Raw genomic sequence first — 18,296 nt, 5'->3', positions numbered from 1 at the left:
GATGTTGGTCTGCTTGAAACACCTTGGTGCCTTGGCACTTAAAAAATCAGGGCATGGATTGTCCAGACTCCGAGGCCTGATGTTCATGCACCTGTAATCACGTGGCTGCTCTCGGAAAGGCTGATCCTTCAGTTGGACCGGGCTCACCACCAGGTTTAAGAAACACTTTCCCAATGTCTCTTGTCTGCTCAATTTTCTCAGTGCGACCTGGTTGATGTCATTGTTGAAAATCGTGGTAGTCTCAGTCTGGAAGCTGCTCTGAACACGTGAAAAGGACTCATTAGCCAGATCCAGGGAGAGAACTGGAGGTGTAGTTGTCAACTCGTGCGCGTCTCTGATTTCACCAGGTGCTGCACGTGTCTAGTTTATCAATTTATTTCTCTTAGAGAGTAAACAAATCTCACTTTTCTTAGGTGCTCTGGTGACTGTTTTAGCTGAGCTGCTCTTATCTGTAGCAGGGATGTACTTCTGAGATCTTGTGTTCGGAGGCTTTTCTTTCTGCACCCACATGTAACGTGCTCTCACGGGTCATGTGCAGCTCTGACTCTGGCCAGGGGTGCTGGTTGTCCACCCTTAAGTCAGTTATTTAAAAATATTATACTACTGTCAAAATGTAATACCTTATCATTGATGCAGCTTCTAGCCCTTTAGAACTCTGCATGTTCTTCCGATTGAATTCGTTGGCCAAATTCTGTCGCACTTCATGAATGTTTCTCTGTGTTCAGTGGTGCTACTGGGTGGCTGCACAGTCTGAATCCCAGGGGATGTCCTGGACCACCTTGGGCCACATCCTGGGAGGCCTGAGCACCTCTGAGTATGGAGTTCTCAGTATGGAATTCAAAGTCACTCAGCATTTTGCATTTTTGAACCACTGACGGGTAGCTCTCAGTCCTGTACAATGGAGAATTTACAGTGCCTTTGCCGATCAGGTTCTCTCAGGATCTGCATCCTGAAGGAGCTGATGGGGTGTAACTCCCGAGCAGATCCAGGTGAATGCCGGGTGCTGAGCACCCCCGTGGAATGTGCTCAGCCCAGGAGCCCAGTTAACACCTCATTAACACACAGCACTGCAAACCCCAACCTTTAGGCAAACTCCTCAAGTAGTTTTATGCTGCCCTTCGGTTTGTAGCCCGTGGCTGGTTGTTTCCCACTTTCTCACGTTTTCCCTGATGTGTACAGTCTGAAGATCACATTTAACCAACACAAGGAAATCAGCTTGGCCCGACGGGCTTCTCCATCACGTGGCTGCAAATGTGTTCACTCTGTTCTGCCAGATTATGGCTGGCTGAGCAAAATACAGTGGAGCTCTGGGCTGCTGGCCAAGCTTTTATTTCAGTTTGGAGCTTACAGCCACATATTTGCTATTTGGCAGGACATCCACTGGGGTATATTTGGATAGTAATCTAGCATTGTTTTGCTGCTTTTTTCTTCTCCTTTTGTGTGTGTGTGTGTGTTTTTTTTGTTTTAATGCACACAGAGAATATAATCCCAACACTTACTTCGGCCAGTCTATACAAGGTTTCTCAGTGTGCACCGTTATGTATGTGCACTGAGAACTTGTAGCCATGACCTTTGATAAATATAAGTCAAAGCAATTAACTTTCTTTTATTGAAAAACGCTGGATGTCCTACTCTTTGCCCCCTCTGTGCCGATAACAGAGCTGCGTTGTTACTCTTTCCAAGATCAAAAGCTTCACTAGGGTTTGATTGAAGTCCAATTATGGAAGGAAGTAGCTGTGCTGGAGCTCTGAAAATAGCAATAATTGTTAAAATAATAAAGTGTGTCCTTGTGTGTCTTTATAATATTTAGAACTTCTTTTGGGGGGAAGGGGGTGGCTTTCCTCTAGTTCTAAAATGAAAATATTAGCAAATGTCTTGGGAAAATAGGAGTGTGCTGTTAGAAGAACAAGTATCCCTCTCTGGATTTCTTACTTCAGTTCTGTTCTCCACCTCAAGTTGCCTTCCTCAGAAGCTGTTTGCATGCAGCCTGACTCATGCAGGAAAATAAAGCTGGATTTGATTTTTAGCTGTATGGGAGGCTTTGGGTTTGGGGGGTATAAAGCCTTTGTGATGCAAACTCATTTATTTCTCTGTGAAACAAAAAATGGGCTTTTCAAAATACAGTGTGTTATGGAAAATTGGCTCTGGGTTTCAAACTCCAACATCTCTGAGGGCACCCATGTGTGAAAAAGTAGTACAAAAAGACATAATGCCTGGGGAGTGGGTACAAAATATGATGGCAAGCAAGAGTGTTTGAGGAGCAGTTCCTGTTACTTTATGAAGGGACATCTCTTGAAATATGGTGAGGGGGTGGGTTGGTTTATTGAACTGAGAAACGTGTTTGTAAGGTAACTTTATCAGAGCTGTCTCTGAGCAGAGACATTTCTGGCAAAGCTGAAATACTTTTCTCCAAATCTGTATGGTGTTGTTTAGAATATAAATATATGTTTGCTTTCTCTTAGTCTCTCCTGCATCCTCAGAGATAAAAGGACTGACCTGGGAAGGAAGCCTGTGGTGAGACTCACCTGGAGTCAACTCTCAGAGCTTCAGGAAGGGAGAGCTTGGGTCTTAATGTTAAACCTCAGCGTGTCTAAATGCCTATTTATCAGTTGTTCAGTTCATTGAAACATCAATGTGAAGAAATAGAAATGAAGATAATATGGGCTGATGGCTGTAGGGGTTGCTTTGGTGGTTATACAGCTGTGACTCTTTTGAGATTACAGCAAGACTTTACCCGGGTTTGGTTTCGTTTGTTGTTTGTTTGTTTAGCTCACGTGCTTGCACACACGTCTGATATAGGTAGGACAGGATAATCCTTGTGTGAAAATCAACCCTTGGGTTCATTTTTTTAACCAAATGAACTCAAAATCACTAAGTGCACAGAGTAAAACCTTTGCGTTACAGATAAATGGTATCAAGTAATAAGCCCAGAGGATTGTACAGAGCAGGATTAGAATGTTCTTGGCCCCTTAAATTATTAGGACAGAAGCTGTTAATTTATTCATTTGAGTCTTACCATTACACTCTCTCCATTGCAGTTAATAATTATTTCATTTTTCTCCATTCACTTAAACTTTTTTTTTTAAATCGTTTCTTTATCCTGTAATCGTTTCTTTATCCTGTAAGCTTTATGTTTATAACATCTATAAAATACTCTGCCTTTTCAGTTCCCTGCTCTTACTGTGTTGGGGGATGGATCTTTGGAATACAAACTGCTTCATTGCCTTCTGGAAATTTTACTTGTCAAAAAAAACACAAACAACCAGCCTTAGCAGGGGTAGGTACCCTGTTGTTCAGCTTAAAGGTGTTTATCCATCGACAGCTCTCAGAAACAGCCCTGCCTGATCTCTGGGAGCTGCTGAAACTCATCAAGCAGGTTCCTGCTCACCAATTATCCAGTTAAGCAGAAAGAGGAAAGGTGTTTCTCTTGCTTGTTTTCTTCTTGGCTGAGTTTAACCTGTTCTTCCCCAAGCTGGAGTAAGGGTGGCTGTGCATGGCATGGGAATAGCAGCAGTGAGAGTGAGAAGGAAAAGGGTTAGAGGGGACCTCTGGTCTTGGCACAGGAACACACACATCAGCATTCACATCCCTCAGGTGGGCAGGGACATGCAGTTTCCAGCATAAATCTAGAGCATTCTGATTCTCAACTGAGTCCTACCCAACGTCCCTCAAGCAGCTTTTTGTCTCGTGTTTTAACAAAATCTTAAAAAACATTAAAAAAACTCCCCCCTTCAACCAAACCCCTCCCCACTGCAAACCCAATAATGAATGTTTCGTTGCTGCCAGAGCAAATTTGTTGATTCCCAAACACTCCTACTGTGAGGACTTAAATTGCTTGCATAATAAGTGCTGCGGATAATATAAAAAAAGCTCTTTCTAGTAGAGTTCTGGTTTCCAGGGCATATTATAAGAATAAATAAATGCTGGGGTGATACCAGACAGCTGGGTTGTCCACATCTGACTGTCTTCTACGTTGATTTTTAAGACAGGACATGTGCATAACTGTTTAATGGCTATCAATCCCAGATGTGTCTGCATGGAATTCAGAGAGATTGTCAAGTGACAGTGCAGTTGTGAAACAAATAATTTTGCTCATGATTACTGAAAATAGTAAATGAGTGGGTAGAATAAAGTGAAAAGATACTCTCAATACCAGGAGAGAACAAGAGGATTAAATGACCTCTGAGTGCCATTAACAAATGGTAACGCTTTTCTTTTTTCCTTCTTACCGCCTGCCCAGGGAATCAGTTCCATGAGCAGCACAATCTCTGTGGGTTCTCTGATGTGTAATGAGCTTTTTCATTTGCATGGTTTTCACAAAGCATGTGTGGATACCCCTCTGCCAAATTTGTTTGCAATTGGCCAACGATTTCCAGAGTTGTTGGGAGGGGGCTGGACAGACACGTGAACAGCACGATTGCACAAAACTCATTTCTCTGGGAAACTGAGCTAAAGAATAACTGTCAACAACTGGAGCACTGAAAGGAAGTTTGCAAAGTGATTGAAGGAACTGAAAGGCCTTTTGATAACTTAATTTCATGTGTGACAGTTAACTGTGCACAAGAGATTGTTCTTGCCCACAGGTTGGATCCATGCTGGCAAATTTCCATCTGCCCAGGACCTGTTTGTAGAAGTGAAGTGTAATTTGGTGACTGCACTGATTGTTTTGGAAGTGACTGGAAATGCTTAGGATGAAGCAGATGTAAATACCAGCTCAGGCTGTGGCAGAGCTTGATCTGGTGGTCTGAGCTGTGCTGGCAGCTGAGTGGTCTGGACAATAACCTTTGACTATAGGTCGGGCTTTTCTTTTGTTTCCTGAGTAGCCTGAGGGTGTAACTGAATATTTACTACTGTTCCACATTGCTTTTTATATTTTTTAAAGGAAGACCCCTGAGTGCACGAGTTGGAATGCATGTTAATAACAAAAATTGAATAGGGCCTTTCCATCATCAGGATTTTATTGAGTTTTGCTGCTGCACTGAATCCTCAAAGACCTTATCCAGGCAGTAAAATGGAGGCAAAAGAGGTAGAGCCAAACTCTTGGGTTACTGAGCAAGGGTAAAGCTGGGTGACCACCTCATCCCTAGGCAGCTTGGACAAACCCTCTGGAACAGGTAAGGATGGGTTGAGATTTCTGCTTCAGTAGGTGCTTCTTCCAGGCTGCAGGTTTAGCAGGTGAGGTTGTGTGTGGTGGATGGGCAGCAACATCTAAGCTGGGTGTGAGCTGTGTGCAATGTAGGCACATAAATAACCAGGTCATGAGGAAGCAAAATGTTTTCACCTGTGAATAGATGAGTTACTTCTGCTGAAGTGCACAGGAACACAGGGTTGGCTTCTGCAGGAAGAACACATTAAAGGTGGCATAAAACATCTTTATCGTGAGACCAGCCCTTAATTTATTTCTGAAAATCTGGAGCACCATAAATCTGTCAGTGCCATTTTCTTTATTCCTTCTGCTACATTTGAAAAAAAAAATCATTTATATGACACAGCTCTATTTTGTATAATTTTTTATATCCAAAATGCAGAGGGCTTTAGAATAGATGAAGAAAAGGTGCATATCTGAGTTTAAGATAAAATAAGATGATCCCTGTGACAGAGACAGCAGAAATGATGTGATACGACAGTTGCTGTAGCAACACCACCTACTTCATGAAAATCAGAGTTAACAGGAGTGTAAAAGGTAAAACCCACATAATTTTCCAAGCCTATGAATTGTTGCTGCCCTCAGCCTGCAGTGCTTTCCAGCTCTCCAGGGTTCCTCCTTCCATTTGGGCACAGATACACCTTTTTCCACATGTCCAACTCCTGCAGACCCCATCCTGTGTTGAGCAGGGACACGCAGTGGGAGTTCTGCAGTGCCTGTGCCTGCAGCTGACCTGTGAATAAGAGGGAAAGAGCAGGAAGGGTTGTGTCCTGTGCTGTCCTCACCACAAATCCTCCCAAAAGCCCTGGACAGCAAAATCCTGTGAGGCCTGTGCTGTCTCACGGGTGTCCTGTCCAGAGAATGGGATGGCCACCAGTGTGAAAAGGAAGCCAGGCAGTCAATTTACTTTTGTGGGAATCAGCTTGTAACAAGGCCCTGGTATGTTTAATATGAATTATTAAGTGTTGTAGAGACTGCAGGTCTCAGAAATAAGTACCTTGGCACGTTCCCCTCTCCCAAATAAACCCGAAATAGTGGTGTTCCATACCGGTGATGTGTTGCCTATGAAAGTAGGAAAGCACATTGTTTTCAGTCAGAATGGTGCTGAGCTGGTTGTCTGGGTGCTGGGAGGCACAGCATGCAGGGAACTTTATTCCCCTGAAATTTAATGTATCCAAAGGGGGTAGAAGGGTCTCCAGTAAAGAAATGTTTCAGAGCCAAGGCATCATTTGAAAGTCATGGGTTATGTCTGCACTGGCAGCTGATTTTGAAATTTGCAGCTGTGGATGCTGGAAGAAAAATACTGAATTAAATGTATGGTTACTGTAAATAAGGCTGCTGTTGGCTCACACTTCTCTTTATGATGATTTTCAAAGGACAATGTCCTCTGTGTTTCTGTCTCTTTATAAAATGCAGACACCCATGTTTAAAAGCTCCCATATGCAGTGAACTGATTAGTGATTTGCCAGTGCATGTTGGCCTCAAGCTTACACTGAAATATATTTTTATTTTGACTATATTGATATTTTTAAAATATATTGCCCTAATATATCAATGTTTTTTATCCTTAATTGGCAGTGGAGAGCCACGCTGTGTGTGTGACATCAGAACTAAAATCTCTATTACTTGTGAATTGTGGGCAAAGAGTTCAGAAGAAATGGCAGTTCTCAAATGGCAGTCGAGTTTCCCTGATGCCTCCTGGAGACATCACAATAAATGCACTGCTCAGTAAATGGAAGGAGGCTCGACTTTTGTGTCTTGGGGCATTTTAATTTCATTTTTGACATAGTTCACAATCTGCACAGGTTCAGCATGCCTGTTGCATTCAGAACATGCGTCAGTGGAGTGTTCAGAGGCTGAGGCCAGGGCTGTGGGCAGTTTGCAGAGCAGGAAAATAGAAGGAAAATAAGCATTAGGATTCCAGGGTTTCTTCCAAGAAGTATTCCATCACCAACCTTTATCACTACCTCTATTTTTAAAAGATAAACCCAAATATTTTGGTATGTGTTGGCTTTTCTGGTCAAAGTGAGGTGCAGAAATCTCAGCAGGCGTTAGTTTGAGTTTTGAGGCTCCTCAGCAGAGCAGGTTCTTGCCACTTTCAGTGAATTTATCAGACAGTGTCTTGCCCAGTGTTGTAATTTCTTTTAATTAGACTTGCTTTTTGAAGTTCCCAGTTTTTGTCTGGTGTGTCTGATGTGCCACCAAAACCTGTATTTTGCAGCAGCTCTAAAGTAGTTACAGACACACAGGTAAAATCCGTATTCCACAGCCTGTTCTCCTGGAATTTTCCCTAAACCTCGGTGACGTATTCCCCTCCTCCTCTGACCCCTTTTTCAGACTACCCAGGTCTGGTGCATCTGTGTAGTTTATAAATGAAGATAAACATATCAAAAGAGAAAAAGCTACAACCACACAGCCTTGTGCTTTCTTTCTGTGTGCTCCTTGGGAATCAAACCAGTATATAAAGGCAGATTAGACCTCTGCAGCTATTGGGCTGTAACAACCCAAATACAGTTTTTCGGGTTTTGCTGTTTGTTTGGGATTTATTTTCCAAAACATGTTAAAGGATCCTAATTTAAGGCAGAGAGAAAATAAAATGTACTCAGTCTTACTTAGAAGGTTGTGGGAACAGCGTGTTCCCATTCTGGCATCCCTAGTTCTTAAAATGTGATTATTTTATACAAATCCCCCTCTATGAATTGTCACATAAAGAGTGAACTTTCTTTTAGTGAAACGTAAAGTGAAAAAAAGTAAAAAAATTAAAAATACAAAGTGGCTGCAAGAGATAATTCTGATTTATGTGCACAGAGCAGATCAAGAGAGAAGCTGAGATTTTCAAGTTGCTGTAACTCTGCCCAGTGACCTCTTTTTCTGGAGGGATATATTCCGAGGGCTGCTGATAGCATCTGTTGTCTGTCTCTCGGGCTTGCCACGAGCTACTGATTGGGAGGCAGAGGAAATGTACCTCCTGCACGTGGCCTTTCCATGCCAGCTGAAATCTCACTTGGGTGTGTTTTGATAACACACCCAAAGCAAGAAGGGCTTGGGTACCAGAACTGGGTGATAGATCCATGAGTCACGGGTGGCATATGCTGTCAGGATTAACAGGGTGGCTTTTTGCAAGACCTGTTTACTGGCTGAGAGCGTGCTGTCCTGGATAGACAAATAAAGAGAACAATGGGAGAGGAGCTCACCTGGAGAGCACGTTGGCAGTGGCATGAACCCATCCTGAGGAGAAGTGTTGTCTTTGTTTGGAGCACTGTTCCACGTGAGGGCATATTTGAGGTCGGAACAAGGTGAGGGTCTCCAGGCAACTAGTGGTAGGACAAGAGGAAACAGCCTCAGGCTGTGCCAGGGGAGGTTCAGGTTGGACATCAGGACAAATTTCTTCACTCCAGGGTGGTTAAGCATTGGAACAGGCTTGCCCAGGGAGGTGGTGGAGTCCCCACCCCTGGAGGTGTCCAAGGAATGACTGGACGTGGCACTCAGTGCTCTGGGCTGGATGACAAAGGTGGGGATTGGTCACAGGTTGGACTTGATGGTCTTGGAGGGCTTTTCCAGCCTAAATTATTCTATGATTCTGTGCCATATCAGGCTTTTACATCAAGCAGTTGCCCTGTCTAAAATCTAGTGGTGATTGGTTTATTAAAGCTGGGTATTTAATGTCCAAGGAAAGGAAAATGGATCTTTTCATCTCCTTTGGAGCGGGTTGACAATTGTGATGCTCTTTTGGGACCTTCCCTTTAAGAAAAGAAAGAATTACTGCACTTTTGAGGAACCTTACTATATGTGAATTGCCAGTTAATGAAAATATACCAAAGGATGTCATGAAGTTACAATGCACCAGAGAATATCAGCATCTTGAAGTGAGACATGCTTCTAAGCCAAGTGTAAATCAAAATTAAACACAGTGTGAATACTCTGCCCTGCAGCTTCTCTTCAGGCCCTGTCCTCACTGAATACTATCTTGGTTGATCTTTATAAGGAAAGCAGCATCCTACAAAAAAACCAGAAAGCCATTTAGGAATGCTGTAGATTTCATGCTTTTCAAGAATTTTAAAATGCCCTTGCAATCAAACCCTCTGTTTCTCCTCGTAGCACTTCTGCAAGGGAAATGTTCAGAGCAGGAACAGCTACTGTCAGGTGTCTTGCAGGGGTAGTTTGAGAGGGAGTAAGTTTGATTTCCTGATTGTTTTCAGAAATGGGGCCTCGTTGAGCTAAGTAAGTGCAGCCTTCTGTAGGTTGAGGTAGGGCTTTCACAGGATGGATCTTACAGAAGAGTAGAGTCCAGGAGACCTGGTAGAAAATTTTACCTGCTGGTGCCTCATATTTGTCTGTTTATTGCTTTTGAAGGGCAGAACATTACATGTACAGCATGTTAAACACATGCAGGAGCTGCAAGTCAAGCCCTCCAAGGTCTGCACTCGACTGAAGGCCACGTGTGCAGCTTCAGACAGCAAACCCCTCCCTCCCTTGTCTGCTTGGAGATGCAGCTTTAATTCCATTATATCATTTCTTTTCCCTTTTCCTGGTCTGCATGTGGAGGTCAGACCAGCTCTGGGTTGAATCAGGGCCGTATCAGGAAGGATGTGGGTGTCTGTAGGATCTTGGATCTTGACCTCATTTACTGCAGATGTGAGAGGATACAGGGAACAGCAGGGGCAGAAGGGAAAATCTGGCAGGAAGGACAGAAGGATTTTGTCTGGAGAGACTGGACTTTGCCTAAAGTTTCAGCAGAGTTCTGAACAAGTCGTTTGATTATGTGAGGGTGTCAGTGTGTGTTTGCTTCCCTTTCTGTGAGGAGCCCAGTGTGACACCGTGGCTGACCCTCACCTGCAGCAGAAGTCAGTGAGGGTTGTTGATTTGAAATGCAGGCAGTGCCTACATCTGCTAACCTGAGAGGCTGGATCTTTGATTTAAAGTGTCTCTACTTCTGTCCTTCACCTGCAAAGAGAAGTGCTGCCCCTTCTTTCACGGGAGTCTTGTGGGTTAAAAAATAGTTTCTGTGAAGCACACAGGTGCAATAGTTGTCAGTGCTGGAGAGAACCCCTAAAAAGTTGATGATTGTGTCTCTACAGGAGTTTGGAATAATTTGTGGCAAGTAATATAAGGGTTCATTTGGGTAAATCAAAATGGGTCAAACAAGCGTCTCCTTAAGGAGGAAAGAATCTGGAAAAGACAATATATTATTGAAACTTTAAAGATTGTTGCAACCACGACCGTGCATCTTAAGCAGCTTTTGCACTTAAAAACAAACTGAAAAAACAACCTAGACTTTCTCATGTGCCACTCTTACAGCAGACATATTGGAATTGTGTAGGAATGGAACTGGCAGCCACCCCACAGTGTCCTGATGCTCGGACTGAGTAGAGGATGACAACTTACCCTCGCTGTAAGGAGCTGAAGGAGGACAGGGAGCTTTGCCAGTGCACTTCAGTGTTTGTTGAACAGGATCTGTGGGACACAGGAATGTGGAGCTGTGTTTGTGCCATCAGCACAGGCACTCTTCTGCCCTGTTCCCTTCGATGATGCTCGTCTGCTGAACTTGTTCATCCCAGCCTTTGCTGGAACAGCCTTCCTCTCCCAAGTTCTCCCTCTCCTTTTTGGCTACCAGGCTCCCTCATCCTTGCCTTCCTCACCTTCTTGCCCCATTCTCAGCTTTGAGTTCAATCACTTATTGAAATTACCCCCTTCTCTCCCAGCCTGACCGTGGGCACAGCTGGAACAGGCAGCCCAGGGAAGTGGTTGTGCCACCAGCTCTGGGAGGTATTTAAAAAATTGTGTAGGTGTGGAACTTAAGACATGGTTTGGTGGTAGAGTCAGCAGTGCTGGGGTAATAGTTGGACTCTCAGAGGTTTTTTCCAATCTAAATGACTCTGTGAGTCCATGAAATAACCTGCCCTCTCTTCCAGTGCACAGGCCACTTAGCACGGCTCAGGGAAAAGTTTGCCAGAAACTTTTAACAGGTTCAAAACAAAGTATTTTTGCGGAACCTTCTTCGGGAAACTGTAGAATCATTTTGGCAGAAACGTAACTGGCACACAAGAAATCCAAACAGAATGGTTGAAATCTGGCAAAGACCAGAAGGAACTGAAGGCAGCATCCTCTAATGGGAAGTGTCAGACAGTCTTAATAAGACTACCAGTCCTGCCTGGAATAATACTGTAGAGGCCCAGAGCAGGAGGCATACAATGCTGAGAGGGGAAATGACAATTCTTTTGTAATTAAATGCACAAGGTTTGTAAACAATGCTGATATCTTTAAAAAGTACACATTTTAAAAACACTTTCATGTGCCAGTCTTTGAGCGTGTGTTAAAAGCAGCGAGTTATGTTGTGGTTGCGTTGGATTAAGATCCTTCTTTCCGCAGGAAGTGTTTGCAGTCACCCCATGTTCGGCAGAATTGAGTTTGTTTAAGATAAGAAATAGAGGAATGTCTGTGCTGGGTTGGAGCCCTGGACAAAATACACTGATCTCCTGTTGCCTGAGAAGAAAATAAAGCTCCTCTAATAAGTGCTTACATAAACACACCCAGAGGTGAAAGTGTCTTCTTCACCCCCAGGCAGAGAGTGGTTGGGTTTGTCCTTCCAGGTGAGGGCTGGAGGGTCATAACGTGTGGCTTATCCACCTCAAGGGCTTGGTTTCTGGAAGACACTAAAATCCTGATAGCAGGGAAATTAGATAGGAAGATAAAAGATTGCTTTTAATATTGTAAGCGAGGAATGATAACCTGACAAGATGCTGTCCTTAGATAAGTCTTGACCTCAAGAATCTTCCTTTTACTTTGCTGCCTGTGGGGATTTTTGCCTGTCTCAATCCCTGCTCGCTGCTGCTGCCGTGTGTTCTGCAGTGAGAGAGCTTTTCCTGGAGGCAGAAGGAGTTAATGCAGAATTGGATGACAGATTAGTCTGGGACAGGCTGTGATTTGGAGTGAGAGAACTATCCCAAATAGCTGGCCAGCTGCCAAGGGGATAGACTGGTTTGGAAAACACATCGGCAGAGCAGCGGCGTCCTCTGGAGCAGCTCTGGGTGAGGATTATCTGTCAGTTCAACTGCTGTGCTGTACAGTCTGACTGACACACACACACAGTGCCTTCAGTTTGTATAAAGAAAAACGATTAGCAAACACATGTTTTATCTCTGGGCTGCTAATAAATTGAATAAGAAACTCCTCTTTTATTTCCCTCCAGTGTGTGTAAAAAAATAGGGAAAAATATTTTGATTAGAACATTTCCACTCCCTTTTCTTTTCTTTCTCTCGGCGCCGTTCTCCAGCCAGCTGTTGAGCTGATGAGGAGAGTGGAAGGGCTGTGAGAAGGGAGATTTTTCTGAGCATCAGACACATTTCTATGGGAGTTGAATGATTCAAAATTGAGTTCCACATAATTTACCAGGGATCTCTTGCAGTACAGATGAGAAGCCTGTCAAGCAGTGGTGCAGCTGAAGAGGTTATTTCCGTCTTAACTCTCCTGGGCACAGCTGGTAGGTGGGATGTTTCAAAAAGGGGAAATTAAGAGTCAGGATATGATGATTGAGCACCCCACGATACCAGATCAGCATTTGGGCTTTTCTGGGTATATAAAAATGCTACTGTACTTTTGAATTGTGAATTTTAATTATTGCAGGCAATTAAAAACTGCTTTCTTTTTTTTTTTTTTTTAACCAGCCATTTGGTGACCTAGATGACACGAGTGAATGGCCTCAGTCCATTTCTCTTTGAACAAGGAGCCACGCTGAAAATATTGCCATTACACTGAACTTCCTCACTGGCAGTCTCTGCCCAGAGGAGGAGGAGGACTGAAAGGGTTAGAACAGCCAACTTTCTTTCAAGTCCTTCTTTCTGGAAAATTTGCTGCTATTGCTCATGTCTGCCAGAGCAACACCAAGAGCATTAGCAAAGGCAAGACGTTGGGGCAGCTGTGACTGCTGGGGTTGTCAAAACCTGCTGATCCCTTTGCCAGGAGACACCTGAGGCTGTGTCTGTCCTGGCATACTCCGTGTTGCTTGAGTGGAGCTCTACAAGTGGGAAAGGCCCCAGACAAAAGGCCAGTGTTGACATAGTTGTGGTCTCTCCAGGGCATGGTTGAGACACATCACTAGGGTGGTATGAGGGGAAGTTTCCATTAACAATTGTTCCCGGCTTGCATCCACCACCACCACCGTGGGGTTCTGCAGCTGGATCTCCAAAAGAGCTCAATGCTCAAGAGCTCTCATTTCAGCAACTTAAATAGAGGGGCTAAGTTCTTTCCAAAACACTTGGCAGTCGTCAGCCCCCATTGAGAACAAAGCTTAAGCACATTAAACAGTCCAGCCACTTCACTGCTGAGAAAATTTGGCTGCGGTTGGGAGCACAGAGTGTTTAAATAACACAGAGCCTGGCAAAGGCATCTGGCTCCCAGTGCTGGGCAGTGAGGTGCCTCACCTTGCCTGGCCCTGGCAGCTGGCAGAGTGGGCTTCCTCCTTGGCTGATTCCTTGTGCATCACAGCCTCTTACCAGCCCTTTTCTCTGGATGTTGTGACAGCTGGGAAGTTTGCTGATGCGAGGATTAGTCGGCTGCCGGGCACATGACGCTGAGATTGCTGTGCTTATTTGACCTGCCTCTGATTGCGAGGAATTTTAGTGCATAAAAATAACACCCAGAACGAATTTGGCAGAAGGATGCACAGCGAGAAGTGCCGTGCACACACGGGGAGAGGAGCTCGGGGAGCGATGTAACGCGAGGCCGCTGCGCTCCTGCAGTGCCAGCAGTGCCAGCAGTGCCAGGGCCAGCGCTGCCCACGCCGTCGTCTTGGATTACGGAGGGTTCCAGCACCACGGAGATGCCGTGGCCATTGGCCAGTAAACTAATGAAGACAGGTTCCTGGCTTGCATTACTGGCAAAAACTTGATTGAATAAATAAAAAGATGCCGAGTGCCAGGAGCTGCCTCACGTCAAACGCTGCGCGAGGCAGTGCTGGTTCTTCTGCTCGGGGCTTGTTAACTCTGTTCTCAGGGGAGCTCCTGATGGTTTGCAGGAGCATGGCAGGACAGAGAGTTGGCCCACACAGGCTGAGGGGTGTGTGCCATGTGGCTGTAGGGGTATCTTACAGGGCAGTGCTCTTTGGGCTCCTCAGTGTTCAGGTGTGTGGGTGGTTTGTTCAGGCTTTGCTCTAGAACAGCATTCTTGAACGAGCTTCACACTGGCACTGGGACATCTTGTGTGTTGGCTCTGGAGTTGTGAAAGCTCCTTAGGCTGGGGGAGATGAATGAAATGTGTGCACGTAGGAAGCCAGGCAGGATCTTGTTTGCCATAGGTTCTTCTCCCAGGTCACCGTGGAGATGCATCACTCTTTATTTTGCTGTTGCAAATAAGATGCAATGCCTCGATTTCCCGTGTTTAAAAGGAGTATTTTTGCCCTTTTTCTGAGTGATATTGTAATATTTCTTGAGGCCAATGATTACAGAGCTCATGTAATTGTGTAATATGGCACGTTACAGATAAATGATAATATGCAAACTTATACTGTGTATCAAGAACTTCAGCAACGTTTAAATACAGGCTCTTTTGCGTGGGGCAATTGGAAAGCTGGGGTAGATTTCACAATCCACTTGACTTTTAGAAACACCATGTGTGCTCACCAGAAATGTAAAAGTATTCAGCTCTCACATCTTGCTTCATTTTTATCTGTATTACAGAATTTGCCCAATTTGTGTGTGGATGTGTCTGTGTATTTGTGTACCTGGCTGCTCTGGTACAGGCATTTAAAGGAGCCTTTCCTGTGTTTCATCCTTTCCTCTCCCTCCCTCTACCATAGCCGTAGATATATATTTTAATAACTTTGATCCTCCTTTTCTCTTCTCCCCAGCCATTACCAGCCTTTCCTGAAAGCTGATTTTATCAGCTTTAAATAGGAGTTACAAAAGACAAAGCTCTCCCTTAGCAAGCCCTGGTTTGCACAACACAATTCCCTGGTGCCTTTTCCATGTGATTCCAATATTGTTGCCACGATCTTCTAGATTAAAATAAAACTTACATTGTTAACGCTGGCCTTGGTTTGGAATTAGAAATGACATTTAATGTTTACCATTTTACACCCTAAATATTGCAGATGTGGGCACAAAAAAGGAAATATTATACAGTCACAGGATGTTTTTGTAGTTATAAAAGCTGTCAGATGGCTAAAGTCAAAGTGAATTAGCAAATAGCCAAAATTATAAAAGAATATCTGCTTCAATCAGAAGTCCTCCCTCTGAAGTCTGTGAGGCTTCTACTTCTGAGGCATATGAAAACTTCTGAAAATTCTGCCCCCAGGGAAGGTCCATGTTTAGGCAGCTGACTTCAGGATCCTATTTTTGGAACCTTTGGTTGAGATTTTAAATTGGATTTTTAGTGGGAATGGTGCCTGAATTGGTGCTGTGGGATCTTGAAGGCTGTATCTAAGATTAAAAAAAAAAAAAAAGAAAAAAAGAAAAATGGGAGGGCTAGCATTCATTCTCTGGGGCTAGGTTCCTTTTTATTAGATTTTATATATCATAAAAGAAATGCAGCATCAGTAAGTGTTCTTTCATTTTTGCAGAGCATTTTTAAGGAGTTGTAGCCTTTCATGTTGCTGGTTTCCTTCATTGTCTTTTACAATATCACTGGTAGGATTTCATAGAGAATTGATAGAGGTCTTCTTGGAGTGCTTCAGCACAACTGAAAGTACACTCTCATGAGATGCTGTCCATGGCAAAAACTGTACATTGATTGTAAACTAAACATACTCCTAAAGGTGTATGTGAAGAAATCTGTGCCTGAGATAACCAGGAAGGGTTGCAGTGTGGTGGGTAAATCTGAAGCAAAGTACTTATGACTTGTTCCTGAGGATGGGACCCTACTGAAGTGGCACAGGTTGGAGCAATGTATCTTCTGCCTGCAGTCCAGTGCACTCAGTGTTGGATGAAGTGATCTTATGTGGGCATCCAAGATTAGGAGCTGGAAATAGGAATATGAAGGTGTGAGCATGTCTGGATCTGAACATGCACCCTAGTGAACAGGCAATGTGATATTTAGCAACGCAGATACCGAATTCTCAGGGAAAGCTTAAAGAATCATTGCTTTTGAACTGTGTGGAGATCTTCTAAAATCCCTGCTCAGTGATATTATTTACATACTTTTCTGACATGGCTGTATTTATCTGCATTTCTGCAGGTCAGATCTTGCCAGCAAACCGAAACACACCGAGTCCCATTGATCCTGAGACTATCCAAGTCCCTGTCGGCTACGAACCCGACCCTGCAGATCTTGCTCTTTCCAGTATTCCTGGCCAGGAGATGTTTGATCCTCGTAAGCGCAAGTTCTCTGAAGAGGAGCTGAAGCCCCAGCCCATGATTAAGAAAGCTCGCAAAGTCTTCATCCCAGATGACCTGAAGGTAAATTGGAACTGGTGACGAGGCTGTTCCTGCAGGGCCTCTCACAGTCACTGTCTGAGGTGCAGGTTTGAGTGTGAATCTGTTTTCTCATGTGAGGTAAATCTGTTTTCTCGTGTGAGGTAAATCTGTTTCCTCGTGTGAGGTCAGTCTGTTTTCTCGTGTGAGGTAAATCTTCCAACCTAACCACAGCTCTGTTGTAGGATGAAACTGTTAACGGTTCTGAATGAGACTGGCAGGAGGATGTCCCTTATTAGTTATGCAACAGTTGAAATTCATGAGCTCAATATTCATTTCCTTTGTATGCCAGAAACTTCCTGTGTGACCTTGGATGAGCTTCCTTTGTCCCATATTTCCCACTTATGAAACAGCCTGATCATGTTTCCTTCTTCTTCATGTTCTGTTTATTCAGCATAGATTGTGAATTCTTCAGGGAGGAATCCATCTCCTTCAGGGTCCATGGAGCACCCTGATGATAACAGAATGAAGTGTATTGTGTATTGTTTGGATGGTGCTTTAGCTCTGTGTTTAATAATGAATGGGAACACTACAGTAAACACTGCATTTCACTAATATATATTCACTAATCCAGGTGAAAGAATCATAGACAAGTTGTAGGAAAACAGAACAGAATTATTCAGATGAGAGGTGTGTTTTTAATACAGTAGTTAAAATATAATACTACCACAATATTTAAAAAGAATGAGCACCCTGTCTGTGCCACTCACTGCCTCTGAGACGTGAAGAGCAAAGAACATGAAGACAGCAGGAAAATCGATCAACTGATCCAGGTTATCAAACACTGTGAAAATTATTATTTGCAAGATTGTTTTCCCAGTATGTGCTTTCCCAGAAGATCTTTTTTATCAGAGGCAGTCAGTGCAGAATTTCATTCTGTTGTTGCTGCTGCCCCCAAGACACACACTGAGAGCCTGCTGGAGTGTGGGAATCCCTGGCTGCACGTGCACAGAGCCTGGGATGCCATGTGTTTGCACCAGATTGATAGCATTAGGGAAAGAGGCTATTTTTATCCCTAAGGATACTGTGGTGCAAGTTAAGAGCACAGAAATCACAACTCAAGGAGTGTTCAGGTGGTGTGTTACTGTTGCTTTGTAGTATCCTCATCTTTCCTTTGCAGAGGTTTTTCTGCACCTTGTTGCTTACCTGGGTGATCCCTGTTGGGTTGCAGTGTTTGGAGTTCTGCTTAGAGAGAGCTGTTTGTCACAGGCATGGCTGTGCCATTCCTCACTCTGTCCTGTCTCCCAGGTATCCTTATTCATCGCAGCAAACTTCTGGCAGAGGTGCTTTGGGCTCCAGATGTGGCTCCCAGCAGCGCCCAGGGTGCAGCAGTGGGGCACTTAGTTTCCACTCGAGAGTGAACTAAAAGTTCAGGGTCTCACATTCCCTGGGGATAATCCCCTGGGTTGCCCTTGACTCGTTTCAGAGCGCTTGACCCACGCGCTGCCTCTGCCCTGGCATGTGGAGCGGCCCTGGGTCCTGGGGGAGGGTAAGCAGATTAGACCAGTCAATCGTCTCTGGGCTGCATGTGATTTGGAAATGCCAGCCTTACCTCTTTCAGGCCTGGATTAAGGGATTTGCCATAGCAATTTGTTAAAATAAAGAGGGATGAAGCCTAGGTGGCACACTAATAAATTGCTTAAAGCTGATTTTTATGGAGTGGAATGAGATGGGAAATTATAAACAAGATTTGGGTCATAGCTTTTTGCTGCGTGCTTGTTTTTAAGAGGATTTTTGGGGGTCCC

The 18,296-nt window shown here is 44.1% G+C and overlaps 1 protein-coding gene across 4 annotated transcripts in view; it reads left to right on the top strand.

Annotated features, from left to right (window-relative positions):
• HLF (HLF transcription factor, PAR bZIP family member) overlaps nucleotides 1-18,296 on the top strand; it is a 35,858-nt gene that overhangs the window by 12,077 nt on the left and 5,485 nt on the right. For all 4 annotated transcript variants that reach the window (XM_039390274.1, XM_027749746.2, XM_027749749.2 and 1 more), the window contains exon 3: nucleotides 16,316-16,536. In XM_039390274.1, the coding sequence (XP_039246208.1) occupies nucleotides 16,316-16,536 (221 nt within the window). The remainder of the gene's footprint in view (nucleotides 1-16,315; nucleotides 16,537-18,296) is intronic.

This window comes from Pipra filicauda, unplaced genomic scaffold (genome assembly GCF_003945595.2).
Source record: "Pipra filicauda isolate LSUMZ 115617 unplaced genomic scaffold, ASM394559v2 scaffold80_size11013439_pilon, whole genome shotgun sequence".
In the NCBI taxonomy this organism is placed as follows: Eukaryota; Metazoa; Chordata; class Aves; order Passeriformes; family Pipridae; genus Pipra; species Pipra filicauda.
Note: the sequence above shows the minus strand (reverse complement) of the source record. Positions and strands in the feature narration are given on the sequence as shown.